Raw genomic sequence first — 23,894 nt, 5'->3', positions numbered from 1 at the left:
AGTATTTGTAATCACTGTTGTAGTGGAGGGGACATCCCAAAAGACACGCCACTTTTTCAGAATGGGGTAATGTCATCTGCCAGAGGACAAAGGTAATTAATAAGCCCTAATCTGATAAGTGAATGAGGAGGTATTTCATACTAGCCATTTAAATGGTAACACTTATTGCAAGGTAGTTTGCATTTTTAATTAAGAACCAATTAAGTTTGTATTCCAGCTGGCTTAGGTTAAAAAAGTTCAGTGTCTTCTACAAATCAGACTGCTTTAGTTAGAAGCAAGCAGTAGATACACTGAGTTAAAAGGAGCTAATTTCTAGCACAGAATAGTACTCATTCCCTGAAAACTTAATCAGGGTTTTTCTGATGTGGATGTTTTAGTTTAATGAAAGAGTTTAAAATCAGTGTTTTTCTCTGAGTACAAATTACAGAGAGACAGGATCCAGAGACACCACGCTGGACAGGCATTACATATTCTCCTTAAGGAACTGTTGGTGTATCCTTCCCCAATCTGGCACTGTGCATCTTCTCAGGACAGCTCTCACCATCCTTCACCAATGTCCATCCTTCTCCTGTCCACCCACCCACTTATGCTGGTATAGGACCCAAGTGGGAAGGTCCCATTGATGCCAATGGGAACTTTCCTACCAGGGCTAACAGGAGCTTTAGAAAATCTTTGTTGAGACCACATAGGAAAAGAAAGGGTTAACCCTGCCGGTGCCCCATGGCTTCAGTCCAGTCCTCCCTGACACCAGGCACACTAATAGGACTCAGAGAAAAACATTGATTTGTGGCTCTTGAAGGGATGCACCTGCAGATTGGCCCTAACCCTGATCACATTCTGTGTAAACTGTTATTTAGAGATAAATAATTTAGCACCATGTATAGCATGGCTATGTGTCCTACTTAACACAGAACAATCTTCTGTCTGTTCAAGTACACTTTCAGAATAAAGAATATCAGGAAGGGAAATGCTCTTGAGTTCTCAATCAACCAGGATCACCTAGACAGCAAATTGAGCAGGTGCATAGCTCACCTAGACACAGCCATCCCCACTTTACTGTATTCTCTGTTCACATTCTAGTAATTATTTCTAAATTAGCTGCTAGACCAGGAATAGGCAACATGTAGCCCTCTGGATACTTCGACTCCCATTACCAGAATCCCTTTCTAGTGGTTATACTGGCTAGGGCTGATGGGAGTTGTAGGCTACAAGTGTGGGGGTCAGATGTTACCCATCCCTGTAAATCTAGACGAATAAATTAGTATACACACATTTTATGCAGATCTGGATGCTGCTTGGCCCCCCCTTTTTTTGGTGATGCCTAAGTGGACAACCTGGTGGCATATAGTTTGCCCCAGGGCTATGGAAGTATCCAGAGAGAAGAAAAGCCCATCTATCTGTCTACTCTATCTATCTGTCTGTCTGTCTGTCTTTATGTATGTATGCATGTATGTATGTTTTTCTATGCTGTTCATTACTAAAAGGGTCTCTGGACGGCTTACAAGGACGGCTATACCAGTGTAGCAGTTACGTCACTAAAGGTACATGGTAAAAGGAAAAAGTCCTATAAGTCCCAGCTTTAGTTTACAAGTCCCAGGACTTTTTCCTGTCTAAATATTTAAAGAATTGCAGCCTAATTCTCTTTAAAGAACACCCTGTATCTTCCCGATGTCCACTTCTCTTTCTGGGGAAACAACATGGGAGTTAAAGACAAAAAAGTACCTGAAGTTCATGTGGCTAAACCAAAGCAACTGCTTGTGTGAACATGACCTAGCTTTCAATCCACAGCAAACAGTAAAAAAAATGTGTTTCCTTTCCCTAGAGTTCTCTACTTCCCCCTCCAATCTCAAAATTAACTTCCATGGCTTCTTTTCTTCAAGCACCTCCCCACACACAGCAACAGAGAAAGACAGGGGAGGAGAGCATCTCCACGCGTTTGCTAGGTCCTACCCCCATCCATGTTCAACACTCAATGTCCTACTGTTAGCAGAAAGAGCTGCTGCCCTGAAGCCACCAGAAATCAGGCTGGGAAGTCGTGGAGAAGAGAAGTGAGCTGAAGGGACCCTAGGAAGTGAAAGAGAAGTGCCTTGAGACTCCTGCCCAGGACAGGAAAACAGGGGACCACAGCTGGTATGAGAAAGAGACAGTACAAAAAGGGGGGTTTCTTTTGAGAGTGCGGGCAGCTAATCCAAACTAAAAGAAAGGAGTAGTTCTGAGGGGGCCCATCCTAAAGCCTGACTGAGGATAACCATGGACAGATATAACATCAGGTATCAGAAGATCACTAAGAGTATTCAACTATGCAGGGCTGCCTTTCCCAATCCAGGACCCTCCAGATGAGTTAAGCTGCAACTCCCATAATCCCAAAACACCATGGCCAATGGCCATGGTAAACTCCCTAGATAGAAAGGCAATGGCTATGCTGACTGAGAATTACAGAAGCTGCACATCTGGAGCACTCTAGGTGGAGGGAGGCTATTCTAAGAAATTTATCAGAGGGATGCAAGAGGGACATAACAGAAACGGAAATTGGAGTGAAGGTCCTTGCCCACTTGCAGCCAAACTAGACATGATGCTGATCAAATATGTGAGTACAGTCAGGAGGGTACTTCTCCCTTGACCATGGGGCAGAGTTAAATTCTCTCTCCTCGGCCCTTGCAGCCCTGCTGCTGTCTATGGGGTCCCTACAGTTGCATTTGCTTTTCTCCCTCCTCCCTAATCATGTGGGTTGATTGTTTATCCTGGCCTTACTCTTTTCAGTTTGAATGGTACATGTATTATGCAGAAGGGCTTGTGCAAAAAAGTGTTGTTCTAGGACAGTTATTCTCACTGTTTCCCTATTTTCCAGGCTTATCATCTAGTAGACACTTCCCTTTCACCATATGCTTTCCAGCAACGTATCTCCAGAGCCCTCCCTGAAGCTCAGCTGTAGACATACAAACCCAGCTGTTGACATTGCCCCATCAGGAATAACTTCATCTACCCCAAATCATTTTGCTGCTCAAGGCAGAACAATAAATGCTCCCCCCATTCCCACTTCTCTAGTCAAGGTGCACAATGCCTAAGACCAGTTAAGTAATTTTGGCACCACAGGAGCCTCTTTCCCCTTTTTTGGCACTTCAGAAACACAATACAGAATGTTGTTATGTGTTGTCAAATCATCTCCAACTTATGAAAGCACTCTAGAATATTCTATAAACATTATAGATATTAATTAACTCATGGTAATTAGTTGTCACCTTTCATGATGACTGAAATTGCCTGTCTCAGTAAGCCTCCTGGCAGGGCCAGGCCTAAGATTGCCCAACAGTCCCTTTCTGGATGAGAGAGCAGGGGAATGGCAGGAAACGCCCCACTGCACTTATGACAGAAGTTGAGCCACTGGTTCCCTGGTATGACAGCAGTTTCTTGCTCACAGTGACCATCTTCCTGAGCAGCAGGATTACGGGCTTAGCAGCAACATGCTAACTAGAAAGGAAGATAGAAGTGGGGCTTCCCATGCTATAGCAGGAAGTAAGCAATTGATCCACACAACATGGTAGCCACAAAACCCAACCATCCCCTCCATTTCTACTTGGTCCAATTCGATATATGCAAATGCGGATATGATGATTGCTCCAGCTCACATGTTTACTTTCCACAGCTATGTGGTTCCAATAGAAACAGTAGCCATTTGGTCTGAGTGAACATGGATTGGCCTTTGCATATGGTACTGTTGCAATTTGGAATTCAATTGCAGTACAGTAGGCAATTAACAGCTGCCAAATCACCAGGGCACCACAGAAATTAGACATGAGCTACCTCCTTTGCCCAGAACTGTCAAAATGCTCTTAGTAGGTCCCTCGCCAAGCCAGATCATTTGTTCTAGAATAGCCTTCTGGGGCCCGCCAAATGTATTAGACTACAACTCCCAGATTTTGGCTGGGGATTCTAGGAGTTGTGGTCCAACAATCTAGAGGGCACCAGAGTGGGGAAGGCTGTTGTCTGCCGAGGCTGTCCCAAACACTTAAAAGCTCATGAAAAAGATCATTACCTTGGCGTCTGTGCTGCCTGCAGCACTGGCTGTACTACTGCGACGGCTGCCTGCCCCCAGCAGAGCAAGAGAAGGATTTGGCGACTGACTTCTGCTAGGGTTGGTCCTGTAATCACCTGCAGATGGGGCACTGGGCCGATTCAAGTGTTCTTCTATGCTGTGACTGCTCCGCAGAGGAAACGCTCTTTAAAAAGGAAAAACAAAGGATGAGCACTTGATGGGGAAAGAGGCAGGTGTGCTCATTTCATTTGCTTTTGAGCTTTAAAGCTCCTGCTGTGTGAAGGAGGTATCTATGATTTCTTCCCCTCAACTCTTCCTCAGTAAAAGTGTGAGGTAGGGCTATCCCAATGTCATCCAGTGAGTTGAATGAACATTTGAACCGGCGGTGTCTTCAGTCCTCTTCTGACGGTCTAAGAACTTTACTACATGAGGCTGTAGATCAGTTTTATGTACTTTTGGTTTCATTGTAAAATTGAGTTCCCAGCAGTACATGAGGAGCATTTCTTTCCCTGCTTTTCCACTACAGAACCTCTCGGTGACACTTCGGTGGTATAGCAGAATAGTGCAAATACACAAGAGAAATTGCACTTTCTTTCTGTTTCACAATTCAATATCACATTTTCCCTGCTCTAAAAGAAACCTTATGGAAAATGCTTGTTAAACAAAGAAGTGAAATTGGACAGTCATTCTGTTGTCTAAGGAACCCATAAGCAACCATGAATAAGGAGTGATACACCATGATAAATGTCGTATAAAGAAAAGTTCTACAAACTATATGTGACAAGCAAAGGTGTTTAATAGAAACTCAGTGGCCCTTTAGAAATTTGGGAAACTATTTTAGAAGGGGGCAAATGGAAACAGAGAAGAAGCAAGCAGGAAAAGGATGTGTGAAGCCTTTTTCTTTCCCAAATTGCTCCACTCCACTAGACATGTCCAGAAACCTGCTAGGGGTAGGGGCAATTTGGAATCGGGCAGAAGAATAATGAAGCATTAATTCCTTATCTGCTGTTTCTCCATTTCAAATCACGCTTTACCAAATTAGTTCTTTCTGTTTCAAAAAGAGTTGTTGGGCTATCCTTATGCATGATAGAAACCTGTATTCCTGTCACAAACATCAGCCAAGCACACACAATGATTTTGGCTGGGCTTTAACAAAAACCTAGCAAAAAGAAGATTTGAAAGGGACAGTTCTGAACAGAGAAATACCATGTGGTAGAGACTGCTTAATGCTTCCTTACCTGTTACTTCTCAGCTGCAATTCACATATATATACCATAGCCTCTTCAACAGTAAGATTTGAAATATATATTTATCCTTGAAAATACATGTCTAAAGCTCCACAGGGAGGGAAAAAAGCTTAGTAGAACACATTTGGAGCAGAGAAGAAGTGGACAGGAAAAACATTTATTATTATTATTATTATTATTATTATTATTATAACATTTCTATGCCGCCCCTTGCCGAAACCTCGGGGCGGCTTACAACACAATAAAATACATTGAAATACAATAGAACATAATAAATTACCATTAAATACAAAAATACAAAAAATACACTGAGTTATAAATATAAAATTAAAATTATCAGTATAAAATAAGTAAATAAAAATATAGGAGGAGAAAAGAGAAGGAAGAAGACGTTGTCCTGGCCAGATCATATGTTTTAACAATTAAAATGATGTTTAAATAAAAAGGTCTTTACCTGGCGCCGAAAAACCAGTAACGACGGTGCCAGGTGGACCTCTTTGGGGAGTGAATTCCATAGGTTGGGCGCCACCACAGAGAATTCCTTCCTTTCCCCCTATGTCCACTCAAGATTCCCCCTTCCCTTCTTTAAGCTGTTTTTTCCCTTCTTATTACATATATTAGCCAGTTAGATTCTCAGGGTGCTTCCAGACAGAAGGAGCCTAGCCCTAACCATCTGAATGCATCATGCAACTATTCCATCTTTTTGTCCTTAACAGATCTTCTGCAATAAGAACAAACGACAGTAGCAGGGCAGGTAAAAACACAGGAGGACTACAGCAAATTAAAAACACCCAAGTGGAACTGCACATTTGACTAGGCGTGGTCTTTGAGTTCTAAGACACTGTATCAGCCTTTCCCACGTCCCAGCTGTGCACACACAACCTGTAATCCTGCTCCCTTGAATTGCACAGTCTTGACCTTTATGCTTTTGCTTATTTAAGCACTGTCTTGTACCTCTCTTGCAGACCTAGCCTAAGCTGCACGTTTGCCTGCAACAGTATCAGGGACTACTGAGGTTAATTGCTTACACAATAATGTTCAGAAGTGCCCCATTGGCCCGAATGATGGGCCAGCATTGACATCAGACAAGCCCTCCCTTTAGAATAAGGACAAGCACAGACAGACTTCACCACTGATAAAACTCAGGTTCATAATACCTGGGGACTGTCTCCACAGGGTCTTGCGCTGTCTCTAATGGCTTCACAAAAGCTTCAGGAAACCAGCCACTCCTAAAACAAAAGGCACATGGAAACAACACCCTTCACTTAGGAACTCAGTTGCCAAACTAATAGTGCACTAGAGCCATGACCAACAGGAATGCAACCCAGGCACTCTTTTTATTAACAGAGATGTTGACTGTGTTCAGACAACATAACACATTCAAGGGTTGAAAAAGGGTGTCATGGATTTTTGCTAACCCATGGATTATCATGTTGTCTCTGAACCCAGCAAAGATAACAAACCATGGTGAACAAGCCACAGTTCTCAACACAACATTGCTGCTCTTCATGGATTGTTCATGGCTTACAAACCATGGTGTGTTAAATACAGCTGAGTGCAGACAATACTAGCCATATCTCAACAACATCCTACGGCTCAATAACAACCCACACTCTACACTCCTGAGTGTAGGTTATTGTGTTGTCTGAACCCTGTCACTGATGCCACCTGCTATTTCTCTCAGAATTCCCTGTTCTCTCTGAGTTTATGTTTAATTTTGACAGTAGCTGAGGGGAAAATGTGTTTCCCAGCAAAAATATTATTCCATGTTGTAATGCAAGTGTTTTGGGTCTCTTGAATGGTATCAAATGGGCAACTGACCAACTAGCTTTACAGTCTCCTGAAAACTGCTAGAAATGGCTTATTGGATGAATGGCTGTATTTTAAAAAATAATACTGCATCCAACCTCTTATTGTGGGCTGATAACTCTTTAAATTTCATGTATCAAGCATTGGTTCAAAAGCTTACAATGCTTGACTGTGTTGCTATTTATTGGATTTTATTGAAATTCCATGATCTTTGCTCCCCCTTTAAATATTAAGCACCTTGTGCTTAAAACAAAATGATAAATGATATTGTGAGAGCCATAACTCAGTGGCACAGGAGCTGCTTTGCATGCAGAAGGTCCCAGATTCAGTCCCTGGCATCTTCAAGTAGGGTCTAGGAAGGAACCTTGCCTGCAACTCTGGAATGCTGCTGCCAGTCAGTGTCAACAGTACTGAGCTAGACAGACCTACAGTCTGTCTACTATAAGGCAGCTTCCTATGTTGGGAGGAGCTGTGTTGTGTTTCTGAATATAGTTGCCCAACTGAGCAAGCAGCCATCATGTTTTAACTTGAGAAGCATCATTGCATTAACAGAGACCTTGGTTTCGCATCTCCTTTAAAAAGGACTGTATGAACTTGATTGAAACGTAACAAGGTTCAGCACTGCTTCCAGAAAACTCCTAAATTCAGATGTTTAGCAGAGCAAGTCTAGATGTTTCCTTTGCCTCCCTAGACTGGACTAAAGTAGGATTAAATCTGGTTCATGGGGTGGCTTTTATGGAGCCAACTACATCACTAAACTAGAGCAGGCAAAAACAAGTCTAAATCAGGAGAAAACCACCTGTGACTGTGAGACCTCACATGGCCTTGACCATTCCCTTATACAGCCCAAATATAGGTCTGAACAGACTTACATGGATGTACCATCCAGCTTCCCATACAGCCAACCGTTCTGTGATTCTGGTATCAGTACAGTGACTATGTCTCCGAGGCTGAATTGCAGAAGGGTCTGGTTGGAGCCAGCAGCATGGGATGCAATGGCCTGGACCTTCAATGTACTGTTGCTTTTCTCTGCTTTGCCCTCTGCTTCTGCTCTTCCAGCTGCCTGTTCTCCAAATGAGCTGGAGCGAGAACGTTGGCCAGTGGAGAGGGAGCCTGCAAGATATGGAGAGAGGGAAGTTCTTGGCCTCACCATTGTGCCATGGGTGGAGAATCCCAGCTCTGCTGGAGAAGTGGGACAAATCTCACAGATGTGTTGCCTTCAATACTCTCTCTGTGGATTCTATCACTTGTTGTCCATCCTCTAGGAGAGCAGAACATGTTGCAAAAGTGATTCCCATTCCCACACACAAATCTAACCAGAGTTAGGTACGATTTTGGAAGGTCAGAGCAAGGGAAGGTTGTGTTGTGAGAGCAGATACCTGCTTACATATTGTTGGAAGGACCCCTGTAAGTAGAATCAATAGTCAGATCTATTACTTCTATATCCTACCCCCACCCCCAGGAGATCAAGGCAGCTCATATGATTCTCCCTTCTCCCCATTTTATCCTCATTGCAACACACTGAGATAGATTAGGCTGAGAGATAGCCATTGGTCGAAAATAATTTCATGGTGGAGTGGGGATTTGAACCTGGTCCTAATTCAGCACTTATAACTACTTCACTACACTGCTGGGTCTCCCGTACTCAGACTCCATGTTCACCTGGGCCCAAGCTTCATCACTACCTGGAATGAAGATGAGAGGCCTTTACCACCTACATTTATAACAGGAACCCCAAGCTGTCTCAGGAAAATGTGACTAAGTGGAGATGATTATCTACTGCTACAAGAAATATACCATTGGCCTGCAATTCGTCCCTCTCCTGAATGATCTCACCAACAGATGGAGTCCTTGGTAAGCCTCTTCTCCTTGGATCAGGATGAAGGGAGGGAAAGATTTCTGATGCACCCTGAACGAAGGGGCTGGAGCTACGTGCTGCTGTCACTGAGCTGAAGTCACCTAAAGGTCTCTGAGGCTGCAACAAATCAATGAAAGCAAGAATTAGCAGACCATGGAAATTATCCTTCATAGCAATCCACAGGCCTCCTGAATACACTTTACTATCATTCTGTCACAGTCTAGGCCAGGGATTATCCTCTATTTCCTGTACACTGGAATTTACCACACTTCTTCAAAGTTAGCTATCAGGTAGTGACAAGATGGAAGGACCAACACACCCAACCATGTTTATAGTCATGGAAGTCTTAGAACAGGGGTGGCCGACCATTTTGTGGTGGCAAGATGCACTAGTTCCCAAGTAAGCCCACCACACAAGGGGACAGGCAGGGGAAGCAAAGACACCTGCACATTCATGCAAGTACCCATTCACATAACCTTTAATAAGCATTTGCCTGTGCAGATCACTGGGGACAGGAATGAGGTTAAAGTCTCCTCACTACAACCTCAACCTTTAACTTAACTTTACCCACAACGTCGGTCAGGTTCTTTCTCTGGGAAACAGGTATGAAGTCACAGCTGTGACTGATAGTGAACCAAGTCATGTTAGCAAGGAAATGTAGTGTCACACACTGAAAGGCAGGAGTTGGTTGCTTCTCATAAAGCACTTGGCTAGAATGATACTGAAAAAATTTGTTCTGTGCCCCTCATTCTACAAGGGTTAGGGTTACAAGGTCTTGGGCCTTTTTTTTTTTTTTTTTAATGAGCGCTAGATGTTGCCCCCGACCACCACAACCAAGTCCCAGAGAAAGAAACCTCCCTTTTGTAATCAGTTGCAGGGGTCTTCAGAGAACCAGATAGGCACTTTGAACAGTGCTATGCTAGCTAGACTGTATTTTCTATTTTGTTTGCCATTGCCACTGAATTGTCACTTTAAACCGCTTGCTGTTTTGTGCTCTGTATTGGACCAATTTTTTCCCCCATTTTGTATTTGTCCTTAAATCCCTAATAAATGATTTTTTTACCCTGATTTCATCAAAACCCAGACTGTATGCTTTGGGGGTGAAAGGAAGAAGACTCAGAAAGGGGCACCCCGATTTATTGGTCACACTAATGCTAACTTAACAAGCAAGTTGCACAAAATATGCCAGGCCACATCTGTAACCTAGCTGTGTTCCCCTAAGGACCCACCCGAAAGGGTGGCAAAGAAGCTTTATCCACAAGACCCCAGTGGGATCCTTGGCCAATCATTCCCAAAGGCCAAGGATGTCTGGGAACTAAGGAGACTGAGTTTGTTTCACTCTCAGTGGGGGCAACTGGTACCAGTTTTGGCACCCCTAGAGTTGGCCTTGTGCCAGCCGCTCAGGGGTTCACAGGTGCCAGGTCCCCACGGTGGGGAAGGAAACATTCTCATTAGCAAAACTTTTTCCCACGTCATGCATAATTTTATAAATCTTTGTCAAGTTCCCTTCTTGGTCTTCTTTCGTCAATAACAAACTTTCCTTGTCCATTTTGGCTAGGCATTTTTGTAGCTTTTCCAGCTCTTGCGTGTTCTTTCTGAGATTGATCGACTAGCCATAAGGTCACCATGTGTCCTACTTTACAGTCCTTTAATGGGAGGACTGCGAATATCCACTTTAAAGATAAGGGAGAGCCAGGAAAGCTGCTCATCAGTGGTCAACACCAAGAGAGAAGACTAAGTGGGCACCAAAATACCTTCATCAGTCTTTCCCTGTGGCTACGCTATACTCATATTTAAATTGTAGTGATAACACATGCAAATATTTAAGTGAATCTGCACTCTCTTTCCCCCTCTTTTAGCAATGTATATGTGCCACTTTACTGCTGGATCGCAAAAGCTTCGTCTCCTGTCCTTGAAAATTCTCCCCCAGAGGTCAGACATTTCCAGAGAACTTCCCCCCCAGCTGGCTGCTTTCCTTTCCCTTACCATCTCCAAGTGAGTAGGAGTCAGGTGGCCCGCTGGGTGGCCCTGGCTGTGGGAGGAGCTAAGGAAATTCTGGGCAGGATTGCGGGTGGCCTCCAACTGCTCCTTCCACAATGGTGCGTTGGTCTGAATGATGGTCTGGGCCTGAGCAGAAATAATTTTAAAAGAAGAATGATAGAGTGTGGAAGTGCAATGATGTGTCTACACGCACATGAAGCAGCCTGGTCAGATCTTGAAGCTAAACAAGTTTGGGTCTGGTCAGATCTTGGAGGGGAGACCACCTATGAATCCCATGTAGCCACTTTGAGTTCCACCATGGAAGAAAGGTAGAATGAATGAATGAATGAATATATATATATATATGTATTACATAAATGTTCATGCAATAATTCAAAAACATACACATTCCTAAACCAAGAGATATAAGCCATCATGGCTTTCAGCAGGGCACCGTGCATTAAGGAAACTCCCTCCCCTCCACTACTTTTCAGGACAGGAGCAGGGAACCTCTCCTAGCATGAGAGCTACCTTCAGTTTTGGAGAAGCTCATGGGGGCCACCTTTCAGCGGAGGAAGGGCTGAAGGCACGGGCAGCATGGCCAAAGGAATGGGGCCAGAAAAAGCAGCACATTTTATCTTGACGTTCTTGCTGCCATAGCAAAGCCTTAATAAAGGCATTTCAGTCTTTTAGAATGGGATAAACATGAGCAAGAACCACCAAATGACTGGCAGTGGGGGGAAAGGGGATGTGGCCCCTGAAAGACTCCAGGAAAGCCACAGTTAGACACTGGGTCCTCACCTCCGCATCAGAAGCCCCTAACACAAGAGGTTCCACTTCATTCTGTCTCCTGAGTAAAGGTGTAAAATGCCCACCAGGCACAATATTTAAGAGCGTTAGAAATCCCTTTTAAAAAAAGATCTTAAGTGGAAGCCCAAAATAATAAATTTGGAAGATGTTATGCACTTGGAAATTACTGTGCAAACTGGACATCTATAACTGGACATTTGGTTACATGAGCCAAGGCAAGCAAAGATGGTTGGTGAGAAAGCGGCCTGTAAGAAAGGGAAGCTAGCACTGGCTATCACGAAAAGGAACTGCTAGACGTAGAGAAGAACAGTGGTACAGCTGGAAGGGGTCTATATAGCCATTGAATCCAACCCTCTGCTCCACTTCTACATGGGGTTACCCACCTGGCTACAGGCTCACACCTTTCCAGACTCAACATGCTAGCCCAATGTATGCTGATGGATGAGTTAAAAAGAAAATTCTCATGATTAGACCACAGAAATACAAATCCTCCATTTCTAAACTTTTAGCAAAAAGAAAGAAAAAAGGAAGGAAAGGGAATATTTCTATGTCTTACCTGGTTTCATGAGAGTGAGAAATAGCAATATTTAAATGTGAAAGTTGGATGCTCAGGACTTCGCAGGAGTTACTGCAATCTGTCTTGACCCCATGATTTGATCCAGCATGGCCATGAACATACCTAGCCTGTGAACGTTGCCAGGGAACCACGGTTTCTCCTGCATTACTGAACCAGTATGGTCCCTTACTGTTAAAGGAAAGAGCCACTGCCACCAAATCTGGGTATCTGCTTCTCCTCACCCTGGTATAGAACTGCAAGAAAGTGCTGGAGAGTAGCTGGTGCTTCTCAGCTAGGAAGCGATAACGACGTTTCTCTTCCAGTTCAGCTGCCTCCTGGCTCTCAGTGACAAAGGCGTGCATCTCCGCATGCAAGTGCCTCAGGTTCTCCTGGGGTTCAGAGGAAGGAGAGGAAGGAAGGATGGGTGCAAGCCGGCACAATGGAAAGGAAATTGTCTTACGGCAGCCTCCCTCAACTTGCGGTGCCCCCAGATGTGATGGTCTGCAACTCCTGTCATTCCCAGTATTGGAAAGATGGCTGAGAATAATGGGAGTGGCGGTGCAACACATGTGGAGGGCATCAGGCTGGGGAAGGCTGCCTAGAGACATCTCACTGTTCTCTGGGATGCCCATGTCCTTTCTGTGTGGCGTGTTTATTATTATTATTATTATCGATTATTATATAATAACAATAATAATGGTGTTGTTGTTGTTATTTTACAGTTGGCTGTGCTTGCAGACAGGTATCTAGCTCTATTTCCAGTGTGCAATACAGAGAAAAATGCCCTTGTAGTTGTTTCAAAATTGGTCTGGCAAGGCAACAGTCTAAACAGATGATCACTTCCCTCTGCAGCCAGGATTCAGAGTAACACTCAAGTACTCAGAATCATCTAATGAGGTAAGGTGAGCCATCAAAATTACCTAGTTGCACCACTGTAAGTATTACCCCACACTGCCTTTTCTAAACATACCATTTGCCACAGCTTGACACCCACAGGCCCCCCAAACACAGCATGGCACCCATAAGGACCTCCAAAAGCATTTACAAGGCCCTCTCCTCCTTCACCATTTTAAAAAAAGTGTCAAGAAAAACTTTAGAAAAATGTGTTCTCTCTCTTCCTTTCTAGCCTCTAGCCTTGTAGTTTCTCTCATTTCTTCTTCTTTGCCGTTTTCCCTGCCCTCGAGCCACTAGACTTCTTTCTCTGCCCTTTTGTCTAACTGTTTTTCTCTTCTTCCCAGCCTCCAGCTTCACAGTTTCTCTTCCCCTCTCAATAGCTTGCAGTTTCTCCCCACTCCTAGCCTCTAGCCTCGTTCTCTCTCTCCCCAGTCCTTTTAGCTCTGCCATTTCCCTGTCTATCGCAGCTTCACTATTTATCTCCTCCATTTCTCTTTAGCTCACTGTTGCCTAGCTGGGCCCCCACAGCACCATTCTGTGGCTAGCCACAGCTTCCATGGGAGCCATTCTGTGGTAAAGACAGCAATTTTTCAAACTCCCAAATGTGCGCACAGGTCCAAAAGGGTTGCAGACCTTCACTCTACTCAGATTTGAATTTTCTTTAGCTTCCATCTCATTCTCTACCTTCATCTGCTGGATGTTTCGGTCTCGAGTTCTTTCCATTCTCCACAGATCAGACATGCATTTCTCTACGACGGTAGCTCTGCGCTGGTATTCCCTTTCGTATCGCTGGCGACTGTCCTAACAGTGGTCACATGAAAGCAATAGCAAAGTGACAACAGTCTGAACTCCTTGCTGAAAAGAAGAATACCCATTTTCTACCCAATCATTTTTCAGTTTATAACAAGCAAAAAATAAAAGAGTTGAAAACAAGGAGCAAGTCTTTTTTTAAAGAATTTGGGTTTTTTATGTTGCAGCAGAAAGCACCAAGCTGCAGAACAGTTAAAAAAATATTTTTAAACTAAAGCTGTTGTTAAAAAATTAAGATATAGGGATAAAAAAGAGTACTACATATCACAAATTATCTCATGGGCACCATGTCAATATGAATCCATGGCAGTCTCATAAATCACTTTTCACCATGGGTTTAGATTTATGGTGTGGAACCAGATGAATGATATTTCCCAAAGCGGATGCACTTAGCTAGGAGAAGGTTCACTGGATTCTGGAATCAGAGAAAGTTGCTCCATGCTTTAGCTGCAAAAGGCTCCTTCCAAGTTCAAACCTCAGCATTCATATTTAAACAGTTGGCTCACAGGTCATAGAAAAACCTGCCAGACACCCTGGAAAGCTGTTTCTAGCCAGAGATGGGCTAAAGCCAGTAGGGTAGCAGAGTGGGGGCTTGTAAGGACACAGTACAGACACTTCTGATTAGCAGGGACACTCATGTAGTTGCCACTCTCCTCAAAAAGAATTTTCTCACCAACAGTCTACCACTGAAAGTGCTCCCTGATGGGCTGGAAAGTATTCCAGAGTGACTTTGTCCTGAGGAGGCAATGAAGAGGCATTCACTTTCAAAAACACCTCCTTCCTGACGGAGATAAAACTGCTTGACCTGAGCTCGCTCTATAGCTCAACATGGTTGCCTGAATTTTTGGGCTCTGGGGATTGTCATGAGGAGCACTTCAGGATTTGCCACTGCCACTGGCTAGAGCTGGACCAATGGTTTGATCCAGTATCAGGGGCATATCATTAGTATCAGTACTGTCGCTGCCACTACATTTGTATTACACCTCATGTATCCAGTCTGCCCAGCACCACTGCCTAGGCCTAAGGCTGAAAATACCCTGGGGTGAGGGTTGGCTTAAAGTTGCACAATTACTATCCAGAAGGATGCCTTGCCAAATGGGATGCATGAGCAAGTCATCGCAAATCAAATTACACAGAGAGGTAGTTTATAATAAGCTGACGTCATCTCCAACAGTGCTATTCGAAGGAGCAAAATTCACACATTCCACCATGAGACAGTATGACAGTAAAAAAGGAGATTCAACTAATGCACCTGGAAGTATGAACTGGGCCAAATACAGAATTTTTCAGCCTGAAGAGCAACAGGCTGCCTCTGCCCCAGTTTTTCCTCACAGCTATTAACAGTGCCACTTAGGAAGTACAAAGCAGGGCATGTCATTGTTTCCCTTTTGCAGACCACAGGCAACTGATTCCTGCATTTCTGCCCAGTTCACCAATTCCACATGCTTAGTAACATGCTAAATAGTTCAGTGGAACTAAATGCTATATGCAGCGCTTTTTTTGTAAAAAAAAAAAAAAAAGGTGCTGGAACGCACATCTTGGGGTCACTCTTTTACACAGTGGTCGCTGCCGGCAGTAAGCACTCAGCTTACTGAGCCAAGCAGCGTCCCAAGCCAAGCAGCGCCCTCACAATCAGCGCCGACAATCAGCGCCGACACACAAGCAGCCCGCAGGCACTATGTTAATGATTTTTGCTGCAGATCTGCTACGCCCAACAGGGCGATTCACAATCACTTGGAAAAATCCGTCAAAAAAAGGTGCCAGAACGCTGTTCCAGTGCATTCCATGACAAAAAAAAAGCCCTGGCTATATGTATGGCTTAAAGAAGGTGTGAGTCTTTTTTTTTTTTTTTTGGAAAGAAAGTATGTGACTGTGTGTCCTGCCCTGATAACATTGCTATAATTATGAAATCCAAAGCAAATGCTATTAAAAGTACACTGCTTTATTGCAGTTTAACATTATGAACATGGCTTAAGTATGCATCCTATATACCAGTGATGCCGAACCTTTTAGAGACCGAGTGCCCAAACTGCAACCCAAAACCTACTTATTTATCGCAAAGTTCCAACACTGCAATCAAACCTAAAAACTGAAGTTTTAGTTTAGGAAAAACAACTCACAGCCAGTCCAAGCAAAATATATATATATCCTTGGCAGCACACTGACAGGCCATGCAAAAGCTCGGACGAGTCGTGGCTAATGAGTTACGGCTTGTGACATCATTGCCTGATGCAACTACTCCTGTCCAAGCATGGCCCCTATGTGCACTGTTAAATGAAATGGGAGATGGCCATGATCGCGGTCACTACCCAATGTGGAGTTCGTGACCTGAGTCAAAATTTTCATGAAATTTTTGTTTGTGACCCGATTTGGTCGTGAACTGAGGCATTCGTGAGCTGAGATACCTGTATTTAGACAGGGAAAAAAATCTTATGCTTCTCAGCCAGCAGGAGAGCTATAGGGCATTTTCCTGTCTAAAAAGGCATAAGATTGTCCTCTAATACTTTCTGTATTTTTTTTCCCTACAGAAATCAATTTTACTCCACCCTCACAAAAATCTGAAATGGTCCTTCTGGGCTAGGGATCTGGGAAAGCCTGCAGCCCCCTTGTGGTTCAGGAGTAATCCAGCTCTGCACAGAAATGCCTAAGTAGCAGCCACTGCCTTCATGGCAGCACACCCTGCTCTAGGCACCGCTATCCATACACTTACTAGCCATGAGCACTAGGCAGTGTGTGTGTGCAGATGTGTGTGTGTGCATGATCCAGCACAACACCTTATTTGCACAGCATGGCCATACTGGCTCCATGGACATATATCAGCCTTCCCCACATGGTTCTCTTCAGATGTTTTTGGTTACAACTCCCATGATGGCTGAGACTGATGGGAGTTGTAGTCCAAAACATTTGTAAGTCGCCAGACTGGGGAGGAGAGCATATATGTGCAGGCTGGTGACTTTTCAGGAGCCACAGCCAGGGACCAGCAGCAGAACTTCAGGGGGAGGATGAGAGGAAACAGGCTGGCACTCACGTTAATGAACTGCACATCCAGCTTGGTGTTTTTCTCCATATGCTGCAGCAAGTCCACATGGAGGGTCTGTGCCTGGGGCAAAAAGAGGAAGCTGTTTTAAATCACTTCGCCAAAAGGACAGTAACTCGCTGAGGCTGGTGGCTCCAGTGTGAGTAGGGCTGTGTATTTGCCCAGGGTTTTAGTCTGAATTTTAAAGGAGCTATCCTCAAGAAGAGGAAGACCAAATATAAGATCAATCAATTCTATAGGAGAAGCTACAGTCCTGAATTTACAAGAGCTGAGCAAGGCTGTCAAGGACAAGACATTCTGAATCAGGCTATTTATTCATGGGGTCACTATACCTTGGAGATGATTTGACAGCATCTAACAACAACTTCCTCAAAATAGGTGCCAAATCCTATCCACAGAATAAGATCGGCAGCATGGATAACTTTTTAAAAGTTCAGGTAGAAACCCAGAGTGGATGCGCCACCCCACTGATGTCAGAGCCATCAGCCTCCCTTGATACTAACTGGGCATGAAATGGAGGAAGGACTGGAGCCCAGCAGGATAGGACATATTTTGACATGTCCAGGTGCTAATGAGGTATAAGTCACCTAAAACAACCAGTGAAGCTATATTATTAATTAATTATATTTATATCCTGCCTTTTTTCTTTTCAAAGAACTCAGGACAGCTTACATAATTCTCCAGCTCCACTCAACGACAACCCTCTGAGGTAGGTTGAGCTGAGAGTTTGTAACTGGCCCAGTGTCACTCAGTTAGTTCTGTGACTGAGCAGGGACTAGAACCCAGTTCTCTTGAGCCCCAGTCCCACTCTCTTAAACCACACTGGCACTATATGTGATACTGTGTTCCTTGGGAGGTACAGACAAAAACTATCTTGAACACAATACACAGACGCAGCTCTGATGTCATGGCAAGCAATGTTTTGGCATGAGAATGCATGAGCCTTATTTATCTGAGCACTGCCTTTCTACCAGAAAAGGGCACTCAAGCTTTAGACTCACATGCCCCCTCCTCCAATCTCCTTTGCATGTATGGGGAACCGATGAGAAGCTTCTAGTTGGATTTGTTGCTCTTTTGGCCCAATACACCAAATGCTGTATTGTGCACTTTTATTTATTTGTTCTTCAGCCTGGACATCTAGCAGAGATCACATCAAATCTCTGTCAGGTTTATAACTGGAAGCTTCTTATCTCCTCCTCCTCACACTGACAGGTTAGCTGGTAGATGGGTGGAGGGTCACACATGTCCATTCTCATAACAAACTTGTATGGATCCAGCAGAAATCCATCAGTTGTCCTGAACAACAGCTCAAACAAGGACACTTGATGTTACCCAAGGACCTGCCTCGCATCTGGAGCTTTGGTCTGGTTCAGAACGTTGGCAGTGACCCTGATACCAGAGAACTGACAAGTTATTGCAGCAGAGTCTGAGTGCAATTGGTCAGAGCAGAAGAGCCTCCCTGAAAACTCCAACCCTTCCGGTATTGCCTCCGATTCTTGAAGGTGTTCCCTACAAGCACTGGCCTCTCCTAGAGAATAAAGGCTGGAGAAGGGGAAGCCAATCTGGAACTGATCACCAGGATCTCTCTTCACTGCAGGAGTCCATCCTCAAAGACTGAAGATAATGGCAGCTCCAGGAGGCTGGGAGGATAAGATATGGAGCCCAAAGCATGAGACTCACTTCAGAAGGACTGGGAACTGGTTCTGATGCCTCCTCAGAGTCACTGTCGCTGGAAACTTCATTTGGGACATGACAAAACCATGGATTGATGGGGCCTATTAACTGGGCATACACATGACAGAGAACTACAGCCAATCTCTGAAGCAGATTCATTCACATGCATGTATGCCCACTTGCAAATGTGAGTTGGGACAACATAAACAAGGAAAAAATCTTTCTTATCCATTATTTTGCAAGATCTCAAAACAACATGTTAGAGTTGGTGTAACACTGAGACTCAGTTCTTCCTCCAAAAATTTCCTGACACAGCAACCTGTTAATGTGTGCCTGTCTCTCCAGGATACTCACCACTACTTCCAGGTTGCGGTTCAGGTGCATTTGGGTGCCAGACATCTGTATCAAAATTTCACCTTCAAAGGAAAAAGAAGAATGACCATAATGAAATGTTCCTTGTCTTGCACATTTCATGATGCATTGTGTAAGGCAATACTGCTCACAACTTGGAAGGCACCAAGGTGAATCCAGCCCACCAGCAATGTAGGCAGCCCACCAGGAATGCAGTGCTCTCAATCTAGTCCCCTCCAGATGTTAGAACTATAATTCTCATCAGCCCTAGCCAGCATGGCCAACGGCCAGCAGTTACTTATTTCCCAGCCTTTTCCCTTCCTTTCAAGGAACTCAAAGCAGCCTTCATAATTCTCCTTTCCTCTCTGTCTTATTCTCACAACAGCCACCCTGTGAACTCAGAGTTTGTGACTGGCTCAAAGTGGCTCAATGGGAACTAGAACCCAGATTTCCTGAGCCCCAGCCCCACTCGCCTAACCATTACATTAAGAAATTACATTTCTAGGACCCACTGGTTTGTCTTTCTGTCAGTCCAAGAGTATCTGAAAAGCACCTCCAGCACCATGGTTTGAATGCAACCTTTTTTTTATTCCTGTCAGCTTTCTTCACCGTCCAGCTTTCACACACCCATGGATTGTGGTTGAAAATACAACAGTTTGGATGATCTTGAGTTGGTCTCCAGTAAAACATCCTTATGCCTGATGATCTTTTCCAGTCCCTTCATTGCTGCCCTTCCAAGCTTCAGTCTTTTTTTCAAATTTCTTGGTTGCAGTGATCTTGAACTGATGACTGAGCCCAGGTATGTGAAATCTTTCACAATATTGATTTCTTCATTATTAACAGTAAAATTCTGTAGTTCTTCTGTGGATATGTTCTGTTTCTATTTTCTGTATAATTTTCAGTTTCTATTTTATATGTGATTTTTCTGTTGAAAATTACAGTTAAAACTAATGCAAATATATTTCTTCATGCAGGCTTTTTAAATCATACATTAAGGTGAAAATAGGGCAGAAAAGAGTTAATAATTTACAAAAGCAAAATTGACACAGGTCAGAATTTGATCCATCTTTAATGTGTATGATAGGACACTTATATTCAAAGCCTAGTTCAGCCATGATACTCTGTGTAGCATGAACAAAGTTAATTTCTGGGCTTTTCTGCACGAGTCTTTTATATGTAGAAACTATTCCACACTCACCATTCCTCGTTGTTTATGGTTAATGTTGATTATGTTTTGACCCTCCAGTTTTGCTTAATGTTTTTCAGAGCACTTTTGCAAAGTTTTTGAGGTGGGAAAAATTCAGGTTAAAAAAACACCTTCACAAGTGAGATTGAGTTATTCCACTATAACAAAGCACACCTATAGGAATTGCAATCAAAAGCACAGAAATCAGGAAAAGAAAAACCCTTTGCCTAAAGATCCAGCATCAGTACTGCAGTGAAACCAAAACATACACACATCAGGTTAACAGTGTCATCTAGAAATTTCTCTGTCTAATCTCACTCTCAGGAATGCTATCAGAAAACATAATGACATGCCTTATTTTATTGCCCTTTGCTTTATTGCCCTTTGCAATTTTTTTACTGACTGAAGGTTTGTGGCAAGCCTGTGTCAAGCAAGTCTTTTGGCACCATTTTTCCAATAGTATTTTCTCATTTCATGTCTGGGTCACATTTTGGTAATTCTCACAATATTTCAAACTTTTTCAGCATTATATTTGTTATGGTGATCTGTGATTGCTGATCTTTGACGTTAATATTGCAATTGTTTTGGGGTGCCATAAACCACGCTCATATAAGACGGCTGCAATCACATGATAAAACCTTATCAGACAAGGAGTTGCTTGTTATGGATGAGCAAAGAAAGTGCTTTCTTGAGATGGAAACTAGTCCTGGTGAAGATGCTGTGAACATTGTTGAAATGGCAACAAAGCATTTAGAATATTATATAAACTTAGTTGATAAAGCAAAGGCAGGGTTTGAGAGGACTGACTCCAATTCTGAAAGAAGTGGTACTGTGGGTAAAATACTATCAAACAGCATCACATGATACAGAGAAATCTTTCATGAAAGGAGGAGTCCATTGATACAGCAAACTTCATTGCTGTCTTATTTTAAGAAAGTGCCACAGCCACTTCAACCTCTAGCAACCACCACCCTGATCAGTCAGCAGCCATCAGTATCAAGGCAAGGCACTCCACTAGCAAAAAGATCACAACTTGTCGAAGGCTCAGATTTTGGCTAACATTTCTAGCTATACAGTATATTTAATCAAGGTATCTACATGTTTTATAAAAATAACTTCAATATGCACTGGAAAACCCAAAAAATATGTGACTTGCTTTATTGTGATATTTGCTTTATTGTGGTGGTCTGGAACTGAACCCACAATATCTCTGAGGTATGCCTGTATATGGCCAGGTAAAGATTCACAAAGAACTTTGCACCTTGAAAATCACCATAGAAATGATAAATAATAAAGGAACAATAAAGGAATTATTACCATTAACTTCTGGTGATATGTGACTGAAAGCAAAGTGTTATCTATTCCTGGAGCAAAGTCCTTCCCTTATTATTTCATTGCTGCAGCCTGCATGAAAGAGTTTTGAGAGCTGATTCAGAAGTTTAACCAAAGGTAACTGAATGCCAGTTTGATTGCTAGCCACTTTGGAAATTGGAATGCCAACTGAAAAATATCAAGGATAAATTAAGCAAAAAGGACAAATCCCCTTCAAGTTGTCCTATTGCTTTTCAAGATATTTCCACATATGACATTAAAGGCACATTTTGAGTTTCTGCTTTGAGTTTTCCATTCGGTTTTGGTATTCCAAATAAATCTGCAGGCTCACATTCTTTCATTCTAAGTCCTTTGCACAGGCAGCAGCTGGTTGATCTTGAGGTACAAGTAAAAAAACTAAACCGATGCTACAATCTTGAAGTCTGCCTACAGTTAGCCTAGAGGGATATATATTTTCAATGGTTCTGTCTTCTGTATCAGATTAACAATACTCACAAAGGTACATGTACACAAAACTCAAGGATACTTTCAGAGCACACTCCTATATATGTTTTGTCAGAGGTAGGACTGTGTGTTCAGTGAGGCTACATCCAGGTAAATATGCATAAAAGAATGGCTTGTGTGTCATATTTGAAACAAATAGCAAGCAGCCTGAAAGGTGAACCTTCACAGCGCCACTGAAAACTTGCAAGTTGTACATGGACAGCCTTCAGACCAAGGTCTGCAACGGGTCCTTTATAGAAACACTTTAGCTTGTAAAGCAGCATTGGTTAGAATGACAGGATACCCTTTGCAAGCCTGATTCCAGTGGACCCATTTCCTTCTTCTCAACCCTTAATTGCATTCCATTTAATTGAAAATGTTGCACCAGGCCATGCCCAAAGCAGCTCACAATCAGTATCACGTATCAAAACAAACAAAACAAGAAAACCCCAACATGTTCATAATAAAATATATTTAATGAATTAAAAAAGAGCGAAGCCAAAGTGTTGGAGCCAACATTACAACGGAATGATACCATCAGCTACAAAAACAAGAGCTACATTAATAGGGATGGGAATAAATAGCTGGCAGACCTGCCCCTGGCAGCACTGGCTGCACTCAGAGGACCACACAAGTTTAGTTTGATACCATATTGAAATCTGGGATAAGGGAGATGCAGGTCTTCTCACCAGGCTAGTGGATGTGCTGGGGCTCCCTCTTTCCTCCAAGGAGGAATTGGCAGCAATGAACAGAAGGGTCCTGCTGGATCAGAGCAAGGATCCCTTAAGTCCAGCATCCTGTTTACAAAGTGGCCAACCAGTAAATCTTCTTCCCCCAGTCAGCCAGGTGCTAGGGCTCCTAAGGCCAGTGTGGCCATTCTCAAGGCTTCTAGCACAAGTAGCTGTATCTTGGGGATGCAAGAATCCAGCCCACAGGCCAGATCTTGACTTGCAAATGGTGCCTTCTCCTGGCCTCAGCTCCTGCCAATTGTTTGATAGTTTTCTGGCTTTCACACAGGTTTTTCTCTGTTTCAAAAGGTTGACATGCCTTTCCTAAGGCTTCTTCACTAGCAATGCGAGCTGTAAAATAAAGATGTTGGTATTTTGGCCCCATTCTAGGCTTGCTTCCAGTCCTGCCATCATTGGAATGAGGCTGCCAAGAACTATTCTAAAATTGAATTTGATCCTTGGGCTGAAAGAGGTTCAACCCTCTGGCTCTACCATCCAAGGAGATTCTTCAAGAGATATCCTGTTACAATAAGGTTTATTATATTAGAATAGATGCTTAGCAGTGCACTTCAATGCCAAACAACCCCAAACAAAAGTCATGGGGCCATATACTGAGTGCAGTAGGTTGGAAGCAAATCAGTAGTACAAATTATAAGCAGGGGAAAATGGCACTTGCATTTCATCCTTCACACCATGTTGTCAAACTGTACCTAAGCTGAGCATTGTGTCAAAAAAATGAAAGAATTATGTTTCTTTTTGCTTTTTCGGCCAGCTACGAAATCTTGCTTGCTGTATAATTATCACGGGCATAGAGGCTCTGCCAGGAACAGGAACAAGCCCCAGTGTCATAGTAAACTATAGAAGAAAGGATCCTACCCAATATTTGTGAAGTAGAGCTCTGTAGGGCTTGTTCTCCAATCTTCTGAATTTCTGTAAAGTAGACATCAGCAGCCTCAGATAATGCTGCAAGAATAGAACAAAAGGAAACTTAGAATAATTCCTCCTCTGCGTATTTCTCTGGATAAAGAGAATAATTCCTTCTCTTTCTTCTCCTCCATTATGGGTCTTTTGTTTTTCTTTCCATTCCCTACTGTCTTTAATGCTTT

General features: G+C 43.2%; 1 protein-coding gene across 2 annotated transcripts in view; it reads right to left on the bottom strand.

Annotated features, from left to right (window-relative positions):
• BAIAP2L2 (BAR/IMD domain containing adaptor protein 2 like 2) overlaps positions 1-23,894 on the bottom strand; it is a 33,950-nt gene that overhangs the window by 4,736 nt on the left and 5,320 nt on the right. The window contains exons 3-12 of one of the 2 annotated variants that reach the window (XM_044441309.1): positions 23,665-23,751; positions 19,063-19,124; positions 17,026-17,097; positions 13,872-13,988; positions 12,536-12,682; positions 10,934-11,074; positions 8,926-9,064; positions 7,962-8,202; positions 6,438-6,509; positions 4,034-4,217 (exon numbers count right to left, since the gene is read on the bottom strand). In XM_044441309.1, the coding sequence (XP_044297244.1) occupies positions 4,034-4,217; positions 6,438-6,509; positions 7,962-8,202; positions 8,926-9,064; positions 10,934-11,074; positions 12,536-12,682; positions 13,872-13,988; positions 17,026-17,097; positions 19,063-19,124; positions 23,665-23,751 (1,262 nt within the window). Of the gene's footprint in view, positions 1-4,033; positions 4,218-6,437; positions 6,510-7,961; positions 8,203-8,925; positions 9,065-10,933; positions 11,075-12,535; positions 12,683-13,871; positions 13,989-17,025; positions 17,098-19,062; positions 19,227-23,664; positions 23,752-23,894 lie in introns of those variants that run through there. The other variant, XM_044441311.1, reaches the window with a different exon arrangement.

The sequence above is a fragment of the Varanus komodoensis genome, unplaced genomic scaffold (assembly GCF_004798865.1).
Source record: "Varanus komodoensis strain SLA01 unplaced genomic scaffold, ASM479886v1 scaffold39, whole genome shotgun sequence".
Taxonomy (NCBI): domain Eukaryota; kingdom Metazoa; phylum Chordata; class Lepidosauria; order Squamata; family Varanidae; genus Varanus; species Varanus komodoensis.
The sequence above is the reverse complement of the archived record's forward strand: the minus strand, read 5'-3'. Positions and strand labels throughout refer to the sequence as shown.